Source organism: Scleropages formosus, chromosome 6 (genome assembly GCF_900964775.1).
Source record: "Scleropages formosus chromosome 6, fSclFor1.1, whole genome shotgun sequence".
NCBI lineage: Eukaryota > Metazoa > Chordata > Actinopteri > Osteoglossiformes > Osteoglossidae > Scleropages > Scleropages formosus.
In genome coordinates this window covers 167,306-186,993 of record NC_041811.1, presented here as the reverse complement: position 1 = coordinate 186,993, position 19,688 = coordinate 167,306, and the positions used below count along the sequence as shown (strand labels likewise).

The 19,688-nt window shown below is 47.2% G+C and overlaps 1 protein-coding gene and 2 non-coding genes across 3 annotated transcripts; 1 reads left to right on the top strand and 2 right to left on the bottom strand.

Moving 5' to 3' along the window:
• Positions 1-50: 50 nt before the first annotated feature.
• On the bottom strand, positions 51-157 carry LOC114910780 (U6 spliceosomal RNA). Its single transcript, XR_003797785.1, has one exon. It is a non-coding gene; the product is annotated as a U6 spliceosomal RNA (small nuclear RNA).
• Positions 158-1,217: 1,060 nt separating this feature from the next.
• Positions 1,218-10,551, bottom strand: smc5 (structural maintenance of chromosomes 5). Its single transcript, XM_018747010.1, has 24 exons — positions 10,378-10,551; positions 9,501-9,642; positions 9,333-9,385; positions 8,297-8,459; positions 7,808-7,942; positions 7,585-7,725; positions 6,980-7,141; positions 6,820-6,891; positions 6,067-6,322; positions 5,327-5,481; positions 5,131-5,244; positions 4,956-5,050; positions 4,738-4,870; positions 4,455-4,628; positions 4,191-4,360; positions 3,932-4,055; positions 3,696-3,818; positions 3,446-3,574; positions 3,233-3,328; positions 3,007-3,111; positions 2,802-2,921; positions 2,536-2,715; positions 1,932-2,027; positions 1,218-1,826 (listed from the first exon to the last, which is right to left on the bottom strand). Exons 1-24 carry the CDS (start codon positions 10,509-10,511, stop codon positions 1,683-1,685), a joined length of 3,216 nt encoding a protein of 1,071 aa, XP_018602526.1. The 5' UTR covers positions 10,512-10,551; the 3' UTR covers positions 1,218-1,682.
• Positions 10,552-12,548: 1,997 nt separating this feature from the next.
• On the top strand, positions 12,549-12,655 carry LOC114910781 (U6 spliceosomal RNA). The gene has a single exon (XR_003797786.1). It is a non-coding gene; the product is annotated as a U6 spliceosomal RNA (small nuclear RNA).
• The last annotated feature ends 7,033 nt before the right edge of the window (positions 12,656-19,688 follow it).

Here is a 19,688-nt window from a genome sequence, read left to right as displayed (position 1 = left end):
CAGCGCGTAAGAAATAGAGTAGCGATGGATAAAGGGCTTTGTGTGTGGGACAAAATATAGAACGCTTCACGAATTTGCGTGTCATCCTTGCGCAGGGGCCGTGCTAATCTTCTCTGTATCGTTTCAATTTTAGTATACGTGCTGCCGAAGCGAACACGACAAATAACTGATGACGTGAGCTATATAAAGGCTCAAGCTGTGCTAATATTCCGCACACTGGTGGCCGGTTTCGAGTGCAAATCTGACAAAAAATTCCTGGGAATGAACTCTGTGCCGTTTCTCCACCCTCTCCTAGATCTTACTCTAACAGTGAGGATTTATTGTCTGTGCTCTGTTTTTGTTTAACTGAGATTAAACATTGTTTATTCACTTGTTCTGCCGCGCGCAGTTGCTTGCTGGGCCTTATTTAAATTAAGCTAATGACAGGATGCTCTCATTGGAGGAAAAATTACGAACATCAAAAGCAACATACATCTCATAGAAATTACAATGTGTACATTACATTAGGATTTAGAGAAATAGTTGCAGATGTGTGATTAAGTAGTTTCTTTTAACCATATGCACCAATGTTAATCACATAAGCAGCTGCATCAAACAATATCGACGATTCCTGATCACCTTCAAAACTAACAGCCACTACAAAAATTCACTCATCTATACACCAGAGCAGTGCAACACCCACAAACTATGGGCAGCTGTTCATCAATGTCACCAATTAAACAAACATTTCTTTGGTCTGTTGAGAAGGGCAACATATCAACCCCAAATAGACTGAGCGGGCACTGAACCCACATCTTCTGGCACCGCCCGGGTGCTGTGAGACAGTGTCTCCATATATAAAACATGTCACAAGACACAAAGCACACCATTAAATATTACTTAATACAACTGTTAAAATCAACAATTAATTTATCCAACAAAGATGGCCCCTACTCCCCAGCTGAAAGGTGGGAATCGCCACAAGGTCCTCATGTCCTAATCTTGGTCGCTCACAGCCCTCAGTGCCAGCTCTTTGGGCAGATCTCAGAGGACAAACTGCTACGAATCAAAGTGCCCACTTCACCTTGTGGGGATAGTGCTATACAATTTAAAAAAAAAAAAAAAAAAAAAAAAAGTACCTGCAAAGAGGCGGATCAAAGGAGAACAAAGCAGAACAAAGGAGAAAAAAAGCAACATGTGAACAGATGCATATACATATAGAGGTTTTCCACAAGGCTTTCATTTATTTATTTATTTACTCATTTATGTATTCATTATTTTAAACTTTCATATCCAAACTAGACAGTACACAACTTGGAGCCAAAATTCAGTTACACTAAAGGGTTACGGAAATACATAAAGACCACTGAGAACCACAGACAGTACAAACAGTGCTTTTAGCAGTTGGGTGTGCCATGTGGATACTGGAATGTCCTGCAGTGTCCCAGGTGCCAATGTTTGACCAACAGGCAGGACAACACCTCTCTGTGTCATGATGCTAAAAAGCCTCTGTAGGTTGTTTGGCGATTTCCCAACCGACAGGTGACATGTACACCCTTAAAGAGCAAAGTGACCATCCGGCTGCATTAAATAAAGCGCAAGAGGACAGACACACTTTAGGTACTATCCATCTGTCCACCTAGAGACAGAAACCCGTCTTCCAAACACATCCCATGTTGACACGGAGTCCAGCCAAAGTGGGTTCAGGCGTTCGCAGCGCGGGTCTGGCGGCGGCGTGCACGTCTCAGGAATGCCTTTTCGTTCCATTTGGTGGGGGCCAACATTTGTGGCCCATTGTGGACACACAGGACGGTCATCTCGTCTGCGTACTGCAGGTTCGGTAACAACTGCAAACACACAGCCAAGTTTCAGACAGAGGAGAAACACGACAATGCGGTCGATATGAACGAGCAAGACGCTCTGGAGGATGCCGGGGTGGTCATGACCTTCACCTTGGGTGTGATGAAGAAGTACTGCGAGGTGGTGCCGCTGCAGGCTGTGCGCACCACGATGTCAAAGACCCTCCTCTCATTGACGGGGTCCATGCCCTGCAGCAGACACAGGTACTTACACCGGTCACACAAACACATACAAACATGCCTTCACAGAGCAGCTACCATCCCACCTGAAGATGACCACTGAACCCTGTGTCCCTCAGAGCTAAGTCCCTCTCACATTCAAGAAAGATCTCAAACCAATCTCTTCAAGAGTCACTTCTCTCTTGAAAGCTCAATAAATGAGTCCAACACCATCTGCTATGATTATCTATGCATTTGCTATTTGAATATCACTTCCATAAGAGCTACAAGAGGGATGTGAACCAGCAACAATGTTGTGTCACACATAGCAGATGGTTTCCATAGTCCAGTGTCTGTCTGAAGCTCTTTGTCTCTTCCTGAATGAGTTTTTTTCTGAGCTATAGCTCACTTTGGAGAACAGCGTCTGAGAAACTAGATTACTATTACAGTGTGTATATCATTTCATCCAACGAGCAGGAAATTCAGCGCCACATTTCACTGTACGTGCTGTAGGGCAGTTCTGCACAGAAGCAGTTACCTGGTTGATCTCATCCACCACACGGAAGGGGCAGCGGTTGAGCTCCTGCAGGGCCATGAGGTAAAGCATGGTGGAAACACTGCGTTCACCACCGCTCTGGTGGTGGGGGGTCAACTCATGGAGCTGTGTGCTGCTGCGGAACTTGACTCTGATGCGGATCCCATACCTATCATACTCCTCCTGTACGGGAGCACAAGAGCTCATTACACACACTGCACCCGCACCCATCCTGCAGGGGGAGCCCAAGAGCTGAAAAACACACGCGCCTCATTCTCGGAGTGCAAGTCCACCTCTCCTGCACACTGCATGGAGTAGAAGAAGTCGCTGAACTTCTCATTGATCTGCTCCACAAGCAGCCTCAGAGGGTTCAGCCATTGCTCCTTGGCCTGCTTGACACACACACATACACAGAGATATGTTTACATGCCCCGGGCTGCATAGTGAGGCACATTTGCCCTTTCTGAACAGCACCTGGGAAATGTTCTGTTGGTACGTTTCCAAGGCGCTGTGCTTCTCCTCCAGCTCCCTGCTCAGGTTCTCAATCTCTTGTGAGCGTCTTGTGTACTCCTCCACGACCTGGTGAGATGCAGTTCAACGGATTTCACACGTACCCTGAGTGTGACACACACACACACACACACACACACACACACACACACACACACACACAGCAGGATATCAACGCCACTGGCCATACCCCGCTGCTCAGGCCAGTGAAACATTCGGCGCGGGAGCGCTCCTCGTTGAGCCAGGCGTCAATCTCATCCAGCGTGTTGGGCAGCTCACTGAACGCCTTTGGGTCACAAGAGTGTCGCATCAGAGGCATAAAGTGCATCTACCGTGAGCAGAGTCCCTAGTGGTGGGCCTAGGTTCTACACACTCTTCATCTCCCCCAGTGTAACATTCTTACAGTTTTCAGTTCTTCTGGGATTCCATTCTCCCTTGGGTCAATGTTGCAGGTCTCCTTGGCCTTCTTCAGCCGCTCATGGCATGTGTTCAACAGCGCCGTCTTCGTCTCATCCAGCTGTTTACACTTTTGCTGCAAAGTGTGGACACACGGTCGCGGTCAGAGACCAGCTGTTCGGAAGGTCCCCAAATGAGTACGCACATGGAGTCACCACAGGGAGCGGTAAGACAGATACACACACACACGAGCTCACCTCGAGGGTCTGCACACGGACCGTCGCCTCTCTGCAGCTGCTCTCCAGCCTGGCCTTCTCCGCACTGAGCTCCACGATCTCCAGAGCCAGGTACACTTTGACCATGTGCAGCTTCACTCTCGACTGACACGGACACTCAGGTGAGGCACAGCCAGACAGACAGTGTGTGGTCTTTGATGGAAACACACACACACACACACACACACACACACACACACACACACACACACAGTTACCCGCATGTGCTGCCCAAACTCTGTGACTATGGCCACCTTCTGGGAGTTGACTGCTCTGGTTTTTGTGCAGGCCTCCTGCTCCGCCTGGCGCAGGTCGATTCCGCTCTGCTCCATCTGTATGAGGCTGCACCCGGACGGCACCATGGTCGGAGAGCAAGTGTGTCGGTGATGTTTTTATATACATACACGTAGCAGCAGCCTTGAATCCCCCGAGGGACCTGTGCAAACTGTACATTGCAAATGCTGAGTGTGTGTTCACCTGTCCTGCTTGGCGCTGATCTTCTGCTCCAGCTGCCTCTTCTTGCCCTTCATCTCCGACAGCATTTTCTTCCGCCTGAGCAACTCATTGTCACGCCGATCCAACTGGCTTTGCTGCTCCTGCAGGGTCTTAATCTGGGCATCGATGGCCGTGACATTCTGCTCTACAGCCTGAGGATGGCCCAAGCAGAGGGGTCAGAGGGCACGAATGAGCACTTCTTCACTTATGGAGCAGCGGTGCATCTCGGGGTCAAGGGTCACTTACCTTCAGTTGCTCCCACAGCCTGTTCCTCTTGTCGGCCTCCACCGCCAGGTTGAGGAATTGCGAAGGCCGCAGGACTGAGTTGCTCGCAATGGTCTTGTTGGAGTACTGCGACTTCTTCACGTGGTACTTCTCCTCTGCTGTGTAGATGATCCTCAGCTGGGTCTCCCTGATCACCTGGGACATCGAGGTGAAGCATTACAGCATCGTCCTCTGCTTCTCCACCCGTGAGTATTTGACAGTTGGCGCGATACGAGGTGGCGGTCATGCGCTCTACAGGCCGCACCTCCTCGATCATCTCCTTCGTTTTTTCCGTGCCCACTGGAACTTCGTGGACCTTGTACTGGTAACACAAGTAGCTCATCACCTCTTCGGGGGCATCGAACAGCTCGCGCAGGTACGAGAAGAAGCCAAACTGCCTGCACACAAACACACACATTGCATACTCACACCTCTACAGGGGTCCAACACAGTCATTGCTCCGTGGGGTGCACACTCACTCACTTTAAAGTGTCTAAGGGGCGGCCAGGGGGGCGCCTGGCAAATGATTCGCAGGGGGCAATCACCGCATTCACTCGGAGCCGCCTGCTGTCGCGTACCTGCAGTTGAAACGATGACGTTAGGCTGCCATCAGCAGCATTTATGCTGTGCTACTGCGGTAAAGCGGCCAAGCGCTCACCTCCTTCATGAACCTCTCCATGTCCTCCTGCCTCTGGAAGACGAAGGCCCTCAGGTCGTTGGCGGGGATGTGGCTCTCAATGTACTTAGCATGACAAGGGTTCCGAACGTTGATCTGGGATGGAATGTGAACGATGATCAAGGACTGTGAAATTAACTCACTTTGACATGATTCTAGTGGAGGGAGTTTGACTCACCACCAGCATCATGGGCTCATGCACGTTACCCTCAAACAGGCTGCGGTTCTGCCTCAGCCACTGGAGGGCATCGTAGGTGTCACGGAACTTGTTCCGCAGCTTCTCCTCTTTCATTTTCATCATGTCCTCCAGACTCTTGAGCTGCTGCTGGAGAACTATGCAAGAAGGGGGAAACATCACAGAGAGCGTTCACCACCAAAGGTCAATCCAAGCCACGGCGTCTCCTACCCACATACCAGTCCAGGTCTGGCACATCCGGCTCTACATTCACATTCAAGACAATACCTTGGCCCCTTCTCTAATGTCCTCTTGAGAATTTCCGGTTGTTTAGACGCAACGGTAACCTGTGTTTACCCTCCGAGTCAACAGATGGCAGTAAAGAGCAGCCAAACCCAACAAGAATGTGACACCGCCTTCGTTCAATACATTTCCACACTTTTTACAGCTTGTGTCTGGAGTCCCTAAGTGTTCTCAATCAATATCGAGATTAAGAACATTGCACATCTTAGTAAGAGGTTTGGATCATTTAACAATCTGTAGCAAACAGGAGTTTGCGGAGATGACAGATGGCATTTTAAAATTGTCTTAATTTGAATGCTAGTCCCAGTAGACAATTTAAACACCTGAGGATCGTCCATATTATCGAGACAGCAGAACAAGCACCCTGAAGCGAGGAACAAAACCATAGCCGGACACACTTTTGTTCAGGAGCATAACAGCCAAGCACAGCCAGGCCTCACGTGTGCACTCTCCCCTCATGCTCTCCTTCTCTCTGCGCAGGTCGCTCTGTCTGCTCTCCAGGCGAGCCTTGTCCTCCTGCAAGCCCCGCAGCTCCACGTTGATCTGGTTGATCTGCGGCTGCACGTCCTCCTGCTTGCCTAGGCTGTCCAGCTCCGCCTGCAGCCCGGCGACAATGCAGCGCGTATTGCTGATGCGTTTCTGCCGGTCGTCCTCCTCCATCTGTTTCAGACTCAGCGCCTGCTGGATATCCTCCACCTGCAGGTGGCAGAGCACAAGTGCTTTAAATGTCCTGTGTGTGAGACAGCTCACAGTGGCTAATACAAGGCAGCAGAGAAGATCCAAACAGAAGAGCAGTGTAGAACTGCCTTAATTCAACTCCCTCCCACATTGTTCACCACTCATGTCTGGTGATCCCAAGTGGAAGTGATTGATAACATGAGGAATGCCGGCACAGGTTTACGGGATGAATTAGTCACCCGTTAGCACTGAATGGACTTTGCGGGGATGATGGACTTTAATTTTCAACCATTATAAATGACTTGTAAAAAGTTAATGAGAATATAATAAAACCAGGTCGGTATGTAAAGAGAGACATCTCTACTGTTAGCATTTTAGTGATTGGGGCTCTAGTTAAGTCACAGGTGTAAACATTACAGACTTTAGTTTCACTTTCTCAACTCTGATTGGTTTATATAAACTGCGATAAAGTCTTACACATGCGTGCAGAGACACAGACACATGTATGCACGCACCTCAGCACGCTTGCGTTCCAGCAGGTCTTGCTTCTGCTTGCATCTCTGGGACTCATCCTTGATCTCAGTTGTCTGCAAAGGAACGGCAGAGAGACAAGTGAAGGCGCTGTGCGGCGCCACCCAGTGGAACGAGCAGGACTCCCCGGAACCCAGGTCCCACCTTGTCCCTCATCTGGCTCTCCAGGGGCTTGAGGCGAGCGTCGACACTCTGAATCTGGAAAAGCATAGGGGCCTGTTCCTCCTTGAGGGCCCGCAGCTCCCGCTTGGCCTGCTCCCTCTCCCGCTTGACGGCCTCCAGCTGCTCACGTGACGTCTCGTACTCCTGCAGGGGTCACGCTCATCGTCACGCAGAGGTAATGTAATCATTGTGTGGAAAATGCCAAGCCTGGAGCTCGATGATCTTCTCTCCTCTCTTTGATGAGGGGACACATCAGCAGAGCTCCTCCTTCCAAACATTTGTTCACAAAGCACCCTGGGTACAGCTGAGGGTTAACTGTAGTAAACAGGCATGAGGGAGGGAGCATTTCTGTGAAGCGAACTGACCGTCAACAGGACAAGTGGTTTGGAGGTGCATTATAGGTGGATTCCTAGTGGATGGACAGTCAATAAACTGTGTTGGGGAGACGGAGGGACAGACAGGTCAGTTCAGTACTGCACCAGTTAACTAATTGAGCACCGGCCCTGAAGACAGCAAATTAAAAGGCTTTACTTGGAACGGAGAGCCAATATCAAATGAAACGTATGAAGCAAACACCAAACACTCACCACCCAGGGTTTCTTCCTCTCCAGCATCTTGATCCTGTCCAGGTGCCTCTTCTTCTCATAGTAGCGCTGCACATCCTGCCTGTTGCGCTCGTTCCTCTGCTTGGCCTTCTCCAGGAAACTGGCCTTCTCCTTACAGATGTTCTGCCGATAAGGACACGGTCAGGCGAGCGGCAAGAGAGCACTGCTGAGGAGCTCACGCGGACAACCCAAGGCGATGGCGCACCTCGAGCTCCCTCTCCTTGGAGCGGAAGGTCTTCAGCTCACAGTGGATTTCGTACATCTCGGGGGGCCCCACCGACTTCTCCGTGGCCTCCAGCAGCTCCACCTTGCTCATCTTGGCAAACTCGCCGACCTTCTCCTGCAGGAGACATGGGCAGAGAGTACAAGGGGCGCTACATGCGGAGGGAGCATGGCTGGGAAGCGCGGTGAGGCCCACGGCCACCTGCAGCGCTTCTTTTAGCTAAATTAGACGGCGAACCCTGTGACTTCGACAGTGATCGTAGCAATAATTGATAAAAATGAGAAAACAAAATGCAGAAATATACAATGCAGAGCTCAGAGAAACTAATTTCTTTACCATGTACTTTTCCAGAGCAACTACAAAATTTCTACCGCACTTACTATAGTAAGGACAACACAATAAAGATACATTAACTTTGGCAAAACCTGAGCGGCTTGCCTCAGGGGTCAGCAGCGAAGGAGCAGCATGTACCTGAGGAAGGAACTGGCACAGGTTTCCAACCTGGATGCGGAGGGCCTTCACCGCTTCCTCAACCACTCTCTGACTGGCATGTTCCCCGTTAATGGTCCACGTCGACTGGTTGTTCTGCACTTGCATCTCCCTGAAGATCACCAGGTTTCCCACAGCTCTGTACCTGCAGCAGGAACATTGCAAGCGTAAGCAGCACGTCAATACATTACAAGTGAGCCTCATTTGTGCTACGAAAGGTGAACTGACGAATGTCTGTAAACACAAACATTTTCCGCTTCCATTATAATAGTATTCCCTTATCTATTTCCTGTAATTTACTTTTACTCCTTTGGCTGATGCTGTTAAAATATCTACAACTGCTTACCCATTTATACAGCTGGGGAATTTTAGAGGAATTTAGAGTAAGTACCTCACTCAAAAGTACTACACCTAGAGGTGGGATTCAAACCAGCGACCTTTGGGTCCAAAGGCAGCCACTGTAATCAACAGTGCCCTTTCATTGGTATGGGGCGAATGTGAGCTGTGCTCACACTCCAAGATAGCAGATGAGAGAAAACAGAAAGAGAGTGGGGAGAGAACGCCTTAATTCAGCTCACTTGCCCAGTGTTTACAGGACAAGTCTGGTGTTCCTAGGTGTCAGTGATCAACAGCCAGATGAAAAACATTGCACGTATCTACGGGATGGACTGGTTAATGGTCAGAATTAACTCGGAGTCTCAGAAAACAACAGACTTCTATTTTAAGTCGTGTTACATAAACTGTAATGTTAATGTAGCTCAAAGTTCAGAAATACCGTTCACCAAAAGTATTTATTTATTAAAGCTGAATCTGAGATTTTTACATAACAAGCAGTGCCCAAACCACTAAGTGCCTGTGACTTGGGGGTCAAAGTGCCTTTGGATTTCAGAATAAGCAAATTTCCAGACACCTGCCTGGGCTACTATGACAAATACAGGAGAAGAGTGTGTTTTGGCGTCGGCGCCTGTCAGGACTCGCTCAGTAACACAGGGAGACCCCATGCAGAGGCGTCACTCACAGTTCGATCTCCACGGAGCCCTTAGTGCAGCCACGTTTCACATAGAGGCCCACCTGAAACGGGAGGCCGTATGCGTTACACAGGCGCACGCACGCACACAGTGCAATGCCGACACGAGAGCAAGGGGCGCGTGCACACACATCAAATGCCCAGCTAGGGACCACCCACCTTGTCGCCTCTGCCCAGCGTGGCTGTCTTGCCGGCGAGACCCAGGCAGATGGCGCACACGATGCTCGACTTGCCTGTCCCATTGGCACCAATGATCATGTTTAGGTTGGGTCCTGGATACACCTCGCAGTGGTCATACGTTCTGAAAGAGACGTGTCAGGACGAAGGACAAAGATGAGCTCCACTGCAATACGCACATTCTGTGTGTCTGTGTTAATGAGCGCCATACCTGTGCGCCCTTTAACTTTACTTTCCCAATATGGACCATGTATAGACACAAGGTGTTTACATCTAAATATTTTACCTTATCAGAGCCTTTTCTCCACAGCGACGCAGAACCGTCAGCCGACAAAAGATCGCCACACACGAGCACACATGTCAGTTTGCACGGCACGCTCGCTGCGTGTTTGAATGAAAGGAGGCGGAGGGAGACCTAGTACTACAGCACCCCCTGTCCTGCTCTTGCCTGAGTGCAACCTCACACCACTTACCTTGAATTACCCTAGTAACAACTGTGTGCACCCATCACCTCGTAGAGTAGGCAGCCAGCATGTGGCACAGTCAGAGTATGTCGCGAGGTCAGTGGTTAGAGCAGTCGCCTTAAGTTGAAAGCAGAGGGAGCACTGAGCTTGTGTCACGCTTAAGGAAAAGGTGCGAGTTACACCTCAAACAGCGCTAATAAATATAACTTACTGTCAGTGACACTACTAGTCACTACATACACACAGCACCGGTACACATATACTGTACTGTTCTGTAGTGAATTACGATACGATAATGATACGGACACTCGCGCACACACAAAATTATTAACACAACAAGTGCTGAAGACGACGGGAAGAAGTTGATTTGTGCGGAAGTAGCGTGCCGCACTCACAGGAAATTGTGCATGGTGATGCGGAGAATGGAACCCTCCACAAAGCGCCCCGCAGGCCCTCGGTCCCCCTGCGGCTCCGTCTCCTGCTCCGGTCCCAAACCCACCAGCTTTCTTTTTCTCGGGTCCGCCGCCATGATCGCTGGACACCGCTTGACAACTGCCTGCTTCCGTAAACGTCACTTCCTGGAGTGACCCGAGATACTAGATGTCGGGCGAGTGCCGATGACGTCACTCACGTGTGCCGCAAAGAGCCTGTATCATTTTCAATTCAGTTCAATTCAATTTAATATTATAGAGTGCTCTTCTCACGTAGTTACAGTTAAAAAAACATAAAAGCGCAACAGACATATAAGAGTACAATATTCACTGTGGGTGGTCGTGGTGCAACGTACGGCACAAGCGCTGAGTGTGTCCTTCTGACAAGCACGAGCCTTATCACAAAACAAATGAAAACAAAGCGAAACAGAAGGAGAACCGTATGTGGCATGGAATGTCACCAGGGATTTTACCTTCGTTCGAGTATGTTTTCTGTAAGGTCGTGTTGTTTCTCACAACTCAGGCTCCACATTCACTTCTTGTAATTGATTGTGACACATACGAAGGCAGGTGGTGTTGAGAGTCCAGGAGAGGTCCTCCGTCATGAACTTTTGACTCTCTCCACAGTTGTTCCATTGATGTGCAGTGGTGAGTGGTGTACTTGGGTCTTCCTGAAGTAGTTCTAGAACCTTATTGTGCGTACAGTTAAAGATTAAATTTCTGGTGAATTACAGGGTCATTCCTCATGACAAACACCCGTCTCATTCCCCCCACCTGCCTACATGAGCCTGCTGTATGGTCCTTCTTTGCCTGGGAACCTGACTTACTGCCTGCGCTTTTACTACATGCTGAGCGGTTTCACCAGAACGGACCACGCTCTAACCGTCTACAGCAGTGACCATATTGGTGGGGCCGAAGAGGAGATCTGGACAGTGACTGAAAGTACCAGAAATGTGTGGACCGAGGTGCATGTCACCTTCCAAAGACGCCAAGCAACAAAGGTAACAAACACCAAAGTAATGCACTGATGTAAGAGGTTCAGTAAAGAGAGGAACACCAGCACTTCTCCATTGCTCTGTGCCTGCTTACCTGATTTTTTCTGGGTTTTGGTGGAAACTGCCTCCTGCCTGCCTGTGCTCTTCCTCTTTCTAAGCAGTCACATGGTGGAAAATGTTTTGATGAAACATCTAAACCGGATGATTGCTTATGATCTCCAGGCACAAGCTCAAGACAAAGCTGCAGGAGGACATTGCTATGATGAACATGCAGCTCACTAGTCACTCCAGCGATCGATTAATCGCGTCTGTGTTTCTTTTTTTCCCCCCTACGGATCAGAATGGATCACCAGCCCACCAAAGGTGTCTGGTTCCACACACTACTATCCAACTCGACAGGAATAAATTTCTCCATTCATCATTTCCGGTAGATAAAATCTTTATTGAATAAATAAATCAATCCTAAAAACTGCCATGACAATAATAAAATTTAAAATAAAACAATAAAATCAATAAGACCAGCTAATATAAAGACCGCATGGCAGAACCTTTAAAACACTAAAAACATACACCAAGGTGGTGTCTGGCAGGTTCTCAAGTTTTGTTAATTGTCTGTCTTTGGTTTTCATGTTTTGACATCTCTCTCTCTCTCTCTGAAAGAGGTGCTTTGTGTTACACAAAAACTAAACTTTCACCTTAACCAAGAAGGAAGCAAGAAACAAATGTTTTAAAAGAAAAAAAAAAAAAAAAACACACCCGCCGATAGTCACTGCTGTAGAACTGACTACAGTTCCCGTCATGCAATAGTTTCCCTACAGAAAAGCGCTCTCATTGTGACGTCACTACTCTTCCAATGAGAGCATCCTGTCATTAACTTTATTTAAATAAGACCCAGCAAGCAACTGCGCTTGGAACAACAAGTGAATAAACAACGTTTAATCTCAGTTAAACAAAAAGAGAGCACAGGTAATAAATCCTCACTGTTAGACTAAGATCTAGGAGACGGTGGAGAAACGGTACAAAATTAATTCCCAGTGTGTGTGTGTATTTTGTCAGATTTGCACTCGAAACAGCCAACCAGTGTGCGGAACATTAGCACAGCTTGGGCCTTTATATAGTTTACGTCACGACTTTCCAATCGTGCTTGCTTCGGCAGCACATATACTAAAATTGGAACGATACAGAGAAGATTAGCATGGCCCCTGCGCAAGAATAACACGCAAATTCGTAAAGCGTTCTATATTTTGTCCCACACACAAAGCCCTTTGTCCATCGCTACTCTATTTCTTATGCGCTGCCTCGTGCCCTTTAAAACTCCATTTCCTTCACTTACGCTCTTCGCTGCAACTAATCCTCAAATATAAGTAAACTTCTTTTTGGTAAACAAATAAAACGTTTATGAGAAGTAAACCACCGCTGTCCCTCAATATTCCACTAATCTGTTCCGTAAAAAGTTGTGCAAATCAAATCTTCGAACACATACACACATTTTCAGAACCGCTTGTCTCATACGGGGTCACGCGGAACCGGAGCCTACCCGGCAACACAGGGCGTAAGGCTGGGGGGAGGAGACACACGCAGGACGGGAATCTTCGAAAAGTGAACCTATTTCCCATTATTTCACATGGAAAAAAAGAAAAATTTGTTCCCTAGCCCAGCCAAAACACCAAATACCAGTAAAACCCCGCATAACATGTTTAAAATTTGCTGTGTGTTGTCGGCGGACTGAGGACACGAACACGGAGCTTTAAAAGTCCATCAATGCCGCTGTAATAACTTTAAATGAACCCATGAATCCGGAATGATACAAATTAACACTTTGTAATTATTAAACACTGAATGAACTCATAAACGATTGGGTCTGTATCGGAAACGAAGTGTTTTCCTTCTTTTTACATGTACGGACATATGTACGTATGCAACGTGTATGTTGATGCCGCCGAGTGAAACAAAGTTTTCGTGGCAACGAAGAGAAGTTTCTGAAAAGTCCGTATAAAAAACAAGTTTCAAGCACTGGCTCAGTACTGTCCGAAGGCGATATGGCTCTTTCTACTGGACATTCTCTGTCAGAGTACTGCCCCGGAAGTGATCCGGAAGGAGGGCTGAATGCAGCTGTACTTCCGGTGTGTAACATACTATATTAGTGGTAATATTGCAGATCGCGTAGAATAAAACAATAAAAAAATGAACGTACACAGCCAGTTTCTTGTTCGAGACCACAGGGTCAGATGTCCTCGTGTGATTTCACCAAGTTCACCACAAAGTTTCCTGCAGTTACGTCATCCGCTGCTTATCTGTTTGCACTGTAACTTAAGGGATCAAACCCATGATGCGTTTAGAACCACATTATTTTTCCCCATTTAAAATTTATTATTTTTGGTATCTGAAATTTAGATATTTGAACCGTTTTCAGAAATGGATTAATTTAGTAAATCAGGAGATGCCAGTGGAAATCCAAATTGACTTGCAGTGATTCTTCAAACCCAAAAGCGACTCCATGTCACAATACACACACACACACACACACACACACAATTTAAAACATGAATTATGAATCTTTCAGCAGTAACAAGAGGCTGACAGAAATGTGAGAGTGTAAAAGTGCACTTTTTTTTTTTTTTAACCACAAATGCACTCGAGCGACAGTAAAGTGTGTAGCAGTGGAGAAACGCTGCTATAGGCCACTGTGTGCTGTTTGTGCGGCCACACACATCAGGCTGCAGAACTAAACAGAGACAATGGAGCAAGATGTTTGAACAAGAAAACAGCGGCAGTAAACTATGTACTTTTTACTCTTCTGATCCGTTATAGCTTCGATAAGTGTAGGACTGAAGGGAGAGAGACAAAGTAACATGTGCCACTTGACACTTCTTAGTTATGCAATGGCATATTTCGACACATTTTACCACAAAATGGTGAGGTATACAATGTATAAAGTTATTCTCATCTTAGAGACATGCAGTATGCATTGAAAGTGTGTCTGGTGAAGTACAGACCACACAAATCCAAGCTGCTCCATCATCCACGCACCCAGACTGCCATTGGTCCATTGCAGCTTCCCAAAATACTGAGTTTCCAAGTCTACCATTGATTACCGCATTTTTATTTTACCTGCCATTGATCACTGCGCCATTACTCTGCCTGCTATTGGTAAGCATGAGGCTCTGGACCCTGACCATGATAAGTGGTTTAAGAAAGCGAATGACTGTAATGACCACTGTGTAGCATCTAGCTCTCCAAGGTGACTTACAGTAGGCCTACACTGCACTCTACACCACTCTACACCATCCTTTGCCTATCCGTAAACCAACCGTATCTCTAGAAAGTAAGGCTGAACCCAACAAAACTCAACTGGACACAACCCCACTCACAACACACCACCCGCACAAGAACCGAAGAAGCAGCAACAAATTCAGAGACACACACACAACTCTGAGCTGAGCTGAGCTGTCTCACCACCTCAACTTCACTCATCAGCTCACTTGAATATGAAGGGGGGCGGAGATGGAGGCAAAGCAGCCACAGCTGGGGCTAATTATGTTCCCTATTACTTCCCCAGCACCCAGCAGTAGGAGAGAAAGTCGGAGGAGGAGGAGAGCAAGAGCGACCCCGACCCCGTGGACAACTCTGTCAAGACCGGGTCGAAACTACTGCCTACCCCTTTCTGATTCCCCCTTTCCACTCCCTTGCCTTCTCCCCGATGGGGGAGTAAAATAACCCCATCGTCACAGACGAGCACTGCACCTGTTGTCCTGTCTCGTCTGTTGCAGTTTTGTTGTTTTATATGTGTATGTATGTACTATACGTAGAATATGTCATATGTGTATGAAGTGTATGTATGTTATACACTTCATGCTGCCACAACCAATTTCTCTCTGCAATAAATAGTCTCACTTACAGTTATTCATATATTTGTTTGTTAGTTCATTCATTCATTTTTCAGGTTAAACCTTCTCTTTAATGTAGTGCTAAATAATGCAGTGACATACAGCACTGCATTTTGTAAATAAATAAATGTAAAATGTAGATGTATTTTCACTAGTGTTAAATGTAACAAAAGTGGTAGAAAGAAGAATAGTGGCCAGGTACCAAAGGGCAGGACACAGTTTGAAACCACAAGGAGACCACGAAGAGAGAGGGAGCGCTCCACTTAAAGTGACTGCATACGCTTCCAAACAAACACTGAAACACATGGACAGGCATCACACGACTGCTCGCACTGAGTGCCTCCTTCCGGTCGCATTGTTTGGACTCATCTCTTGTGTCAATAGCTAGAGTTTCCACAGATCACTAAAAATAAAGACTTTGTACTTTTATTCACAGGCTGCTAAACACTCTCGTTACAGCCCTGTTGTGAGATCCACATTTGTTCCACATTTGTCAGACACTTTTCTCCGCAGAGATGTACATCTCAGAGTGAACGGCAGTGCATCTCACAACAAACACTCGCTGTTCTCAAAGTACGGTCACTTAGTCCCATATCATCCGTTTCACCCCCACATGTTACAAGGGTAGCTGCATATACAACTGGTAGAGAGTACCTTTTCCACAGGTAATGTGGTGGGAATTTTAAAACTCTTCTTGAATGCTGAGAGAGATTCAGCAATCCTGAGTGAGAGGGGGAGGTCATTCCATCACATCCAAAAACTAATTTTTACATACTCAGCTGCCACTTTCCTCCAAAGCAACTTACAGCATTAATATACTTACATGTATTTACCCATTTATACAGCTGAACAGCTTCAGGGTAAGTGCCTTGCTGAAAGGTACCACAGCCAGAGCTAAGATTCAAACCTGCAGCCTTTAGGTACAAAGGTAGCAATTCAAACCACTATACTACCAGCTATCTTACCAGAATGACCCAGGAGATCTTGGTAGAGAAGAACACTATTGAGTACAAGAGGAGGTGAGATAAACTGTAAATATAATTTACAAATACAGTTACAATATACAGTAGTTAAAAACAGTTTATTTAACATTTACAAAGTGTAACTTTTGAATACATCTACGCATAGAAGTGTTGGCTCATTGTTTGTTCCCACTTTTTTCTGGGTTTTCCCTATGGCACACCAGCTGTGGCAACCCTCAAACCATCGACCATCATCATTCAGTGAACCCAAGAATCAGATTATGTGTGGCTTTTCCACCCTAAATGTAGGCTGAAGACACACACCGTAATAAACAGCATAACCCTAAAGGGAGTACTGAGTACACGTCCACATACACTTCACATATCTTTGCCTGCAGAAGGGCGTCAGTCTCCATATACACAAAGGCCACATGCGCTCTGAGAGACATCACAATGCCATCTTGTTCATTTAGCCATTGCTGCTTTCTCCAAAGCAGCCAATGATGTACCCATTCATATAGCAGGGTAATTTTTACTGGAGCAACGTAAAGTAAGCACTTTGATCAAGGGTAGTACAGCAGCAGGTGGAGTGTGAACCCTCCAAGGATCGGTTCTCAGCACTACTTTACCCCGATGGTGTAAAGCTGGCCATGTTCAATAATGAGGTAAGAAGTCCTTCCTGACCATGCCAACACTACCGCTGGAGTATCACTCACATAGAAGCACTAGATCACACTTACCCAGCAGTTCTCATTACTCCTCTTTAGTCCTCATTGTTGATCCTGCAGGAACCACTTGTGCTGATTTACTGCCTCAAAAGACTGATCCAGCTATAACTGACCTGCAAAACATCTCCAAGAGAGGTGCACACTGCAAAGGACCTGAGTTTAATCAGGGGTTGAAGGTAACTGTCCTTTCTTGTGAAGGTTTTCCGTTTTGGAGGTCCACTCCGGTGTGCTGTCCAGGTGCACCCCCAGGTACTTGTACATCCTCACCACCTCTCCTCCATCAATCCTCAAAGAGCACATCGAACCCTTGGGCCTCCTGAAGACAACCATCATCTTCTTTTCTTTTTAATATTGAGCTGCAGCTGGTTCAGTTTACAGCTCTCCACAAAGTTCTTTCACCAGGGTCCTGAACTTCAGTTCTATTTAATTTCTTTTTATAGAGCACTCTTCTCATTGGAATGACATAGAGTACTGAACAAAGTCCTAGAAATCACAGCACAAAGGTGAGTGAAGGTATAAAGAAATATAAATAACCACTATGCAAGTCAACTGGCAGCTGAGGAAAGGAAAACAAAAACTCCCATGTGTCCAGGCGGAGCTAAAGACTGAAGCTCTTAGAGTCCATGTCCAGGTCCATGGATCCTGATCCAGTCATGGATGCCTGGCTGCAGATCCCGGATGGTGTAGTCAGTAGTCAAGGCATGGCCTGACCGAGGAGCAGCAGCACTGAGGGCCAGTTGTTCAGAGCCCCAGGGCACCTCAGGAGGAAACAGAGAAAGAGAGAGGGAAGGAAAAGAGAGAAGTTGTGAGGATATCAGGTAGGATGAGCTACTGAAGTACAAGGAGAAAACATGCAACACAGGGGGTGTTCTTCACTGTGGTTGGGACAACATTTCGTGAGTTAAGGACACAACGCTCTGCTGCCCAGAGTTTTCATCTGGATTTCTGACATCAGGAGAAAAATTGGCATCCTGTGACTACAGAGTGTGAGCAGGCTCCTAGTCAATGAGAAGACTGGCGATGTGGGACGGCGCCGGACCTTTGAGCGTCTTATAGGTTAGAAGGTGGACCTTGAAATGGCATCTGTATGTGACAGGTGGCTGACGGAGGGTTCGGGGGATTGGACTGATCATATCAAGGGGTGGGATTTGAAGCTGAGTCTAAGGTAGTTGCATTATTGACTGTGCCACCTGCTGTCCTAGGTAGCATGTGTTGCCCAGGTGTAAGTCTGCATTTCTAACAGAGTATCCTCTGCGTGCTCCAGTTCCCTCCCACAGTCCAAAGTCATGCACCCAGCGATTCCAAGATAGGCTCCAGACAGCCAGGACTCTGACCAGGACAAGCAGTGGTTGAAAGTGAGTGATATGACAATCGCTCCTTTTGGGTTTTACTTACCTTACACTCTCACACTGCATCCCGATGTTGCAATATTACCTCATTTTACCCCTCACTGGATACATTAACATTTAAATGCTTCTGCAGAATTTATGAGGAATTTCCATTAAAAATTCATCCGGTACCACTTGAGAAGGGTTCAGGAAGCAATGAGAGGAGGTTCCCACTTCGCTAGAAGTTTTCAGATGCAAGAAACTGAAAGCAAACTTTTTCTAGAACTGGAGAATTTTTAGCATCAACTGTTCAGTATTGGGGGGGGGGGGGGGGGGGGGGGGGGGCGCAGTGGGTTGGACCAGGCCTTGCTCTCTGCTGGGTCTGGGGTTCGAGTCCCACTTGGGGTGCCTTGTGACGGACTGGCGTCCCGTCCTGGGTGTGTCCCCTCCCCCTCCAGCCCTATGCCCTGTGTTGTCAGGTTGGGCTCTGGCTCCCTGTGACCCTGTATGGGACAAGCGGTTCAGAAAGTGTGTGTGTGTTCAGTATTGGCTTTTAAAGTGCTGGACAAGAAATACAGTGTGTTTTCCCAAAGTAGCTGACAAAGTAAAGATACTCACAAACAGGTCATTTTTACTGGAGCAATTTAGGGCCTTATAAGAGAAGGCAGGACTTGAACCCACAACCTCCAAGTACAGGAGCAACATTTCAAACCACATTGATGTGCCTAAACTATAGAGGGAGCAATATCTGGGTCAATCCACTGTACCTGAGATAGGTACCAGTAGAGGAAGCACTGGGGAAACACAGAAGAAATGTGGACTGACCATGCACATCAAAGTCACAGGTGTGTCACCAGGTGAAGAAAGGTGTGTGAATAAAACCACGTGTTTGGCTGAAACCACATGTGCGAATAAGGCTGATGTGTGGATAAAAGAAGGTGTGCGAATGAAGCCGATATGTGGGTAAAACAAGGTGTGCGAATGAAGCCGACGTGTCGATGAAACGAGGTGTGTGAATGAAGCCGACGTGTGGGTAAAACGAGGTGTGTGAATTAAGGTGACGTGGTTAAAACAAGGTGTGCGAATGAAGCCGATATGTGGATGAAACGAGGTGTGCGAATGAAGCCAATATATGGGTAAAACGAGATGTGTGAAACTGCAGTAAGCGGCCCGATTAAACGGGTGGCTGCAGGCAGCTGAGATCCAGTTCACCTGAATTACTCAGCTAAATTATTCACAGGTGTTCACAGGTAATTGGCAGTGGCTGGGCTTGGCCTACCTGAGTGAGCCGCACCTCATCTATCACTACCTTACTTTTCTCACTTTGTTCACTTTGTCATCGCAGAAAGATGGATAAAAATTCTGGGGTCTTACA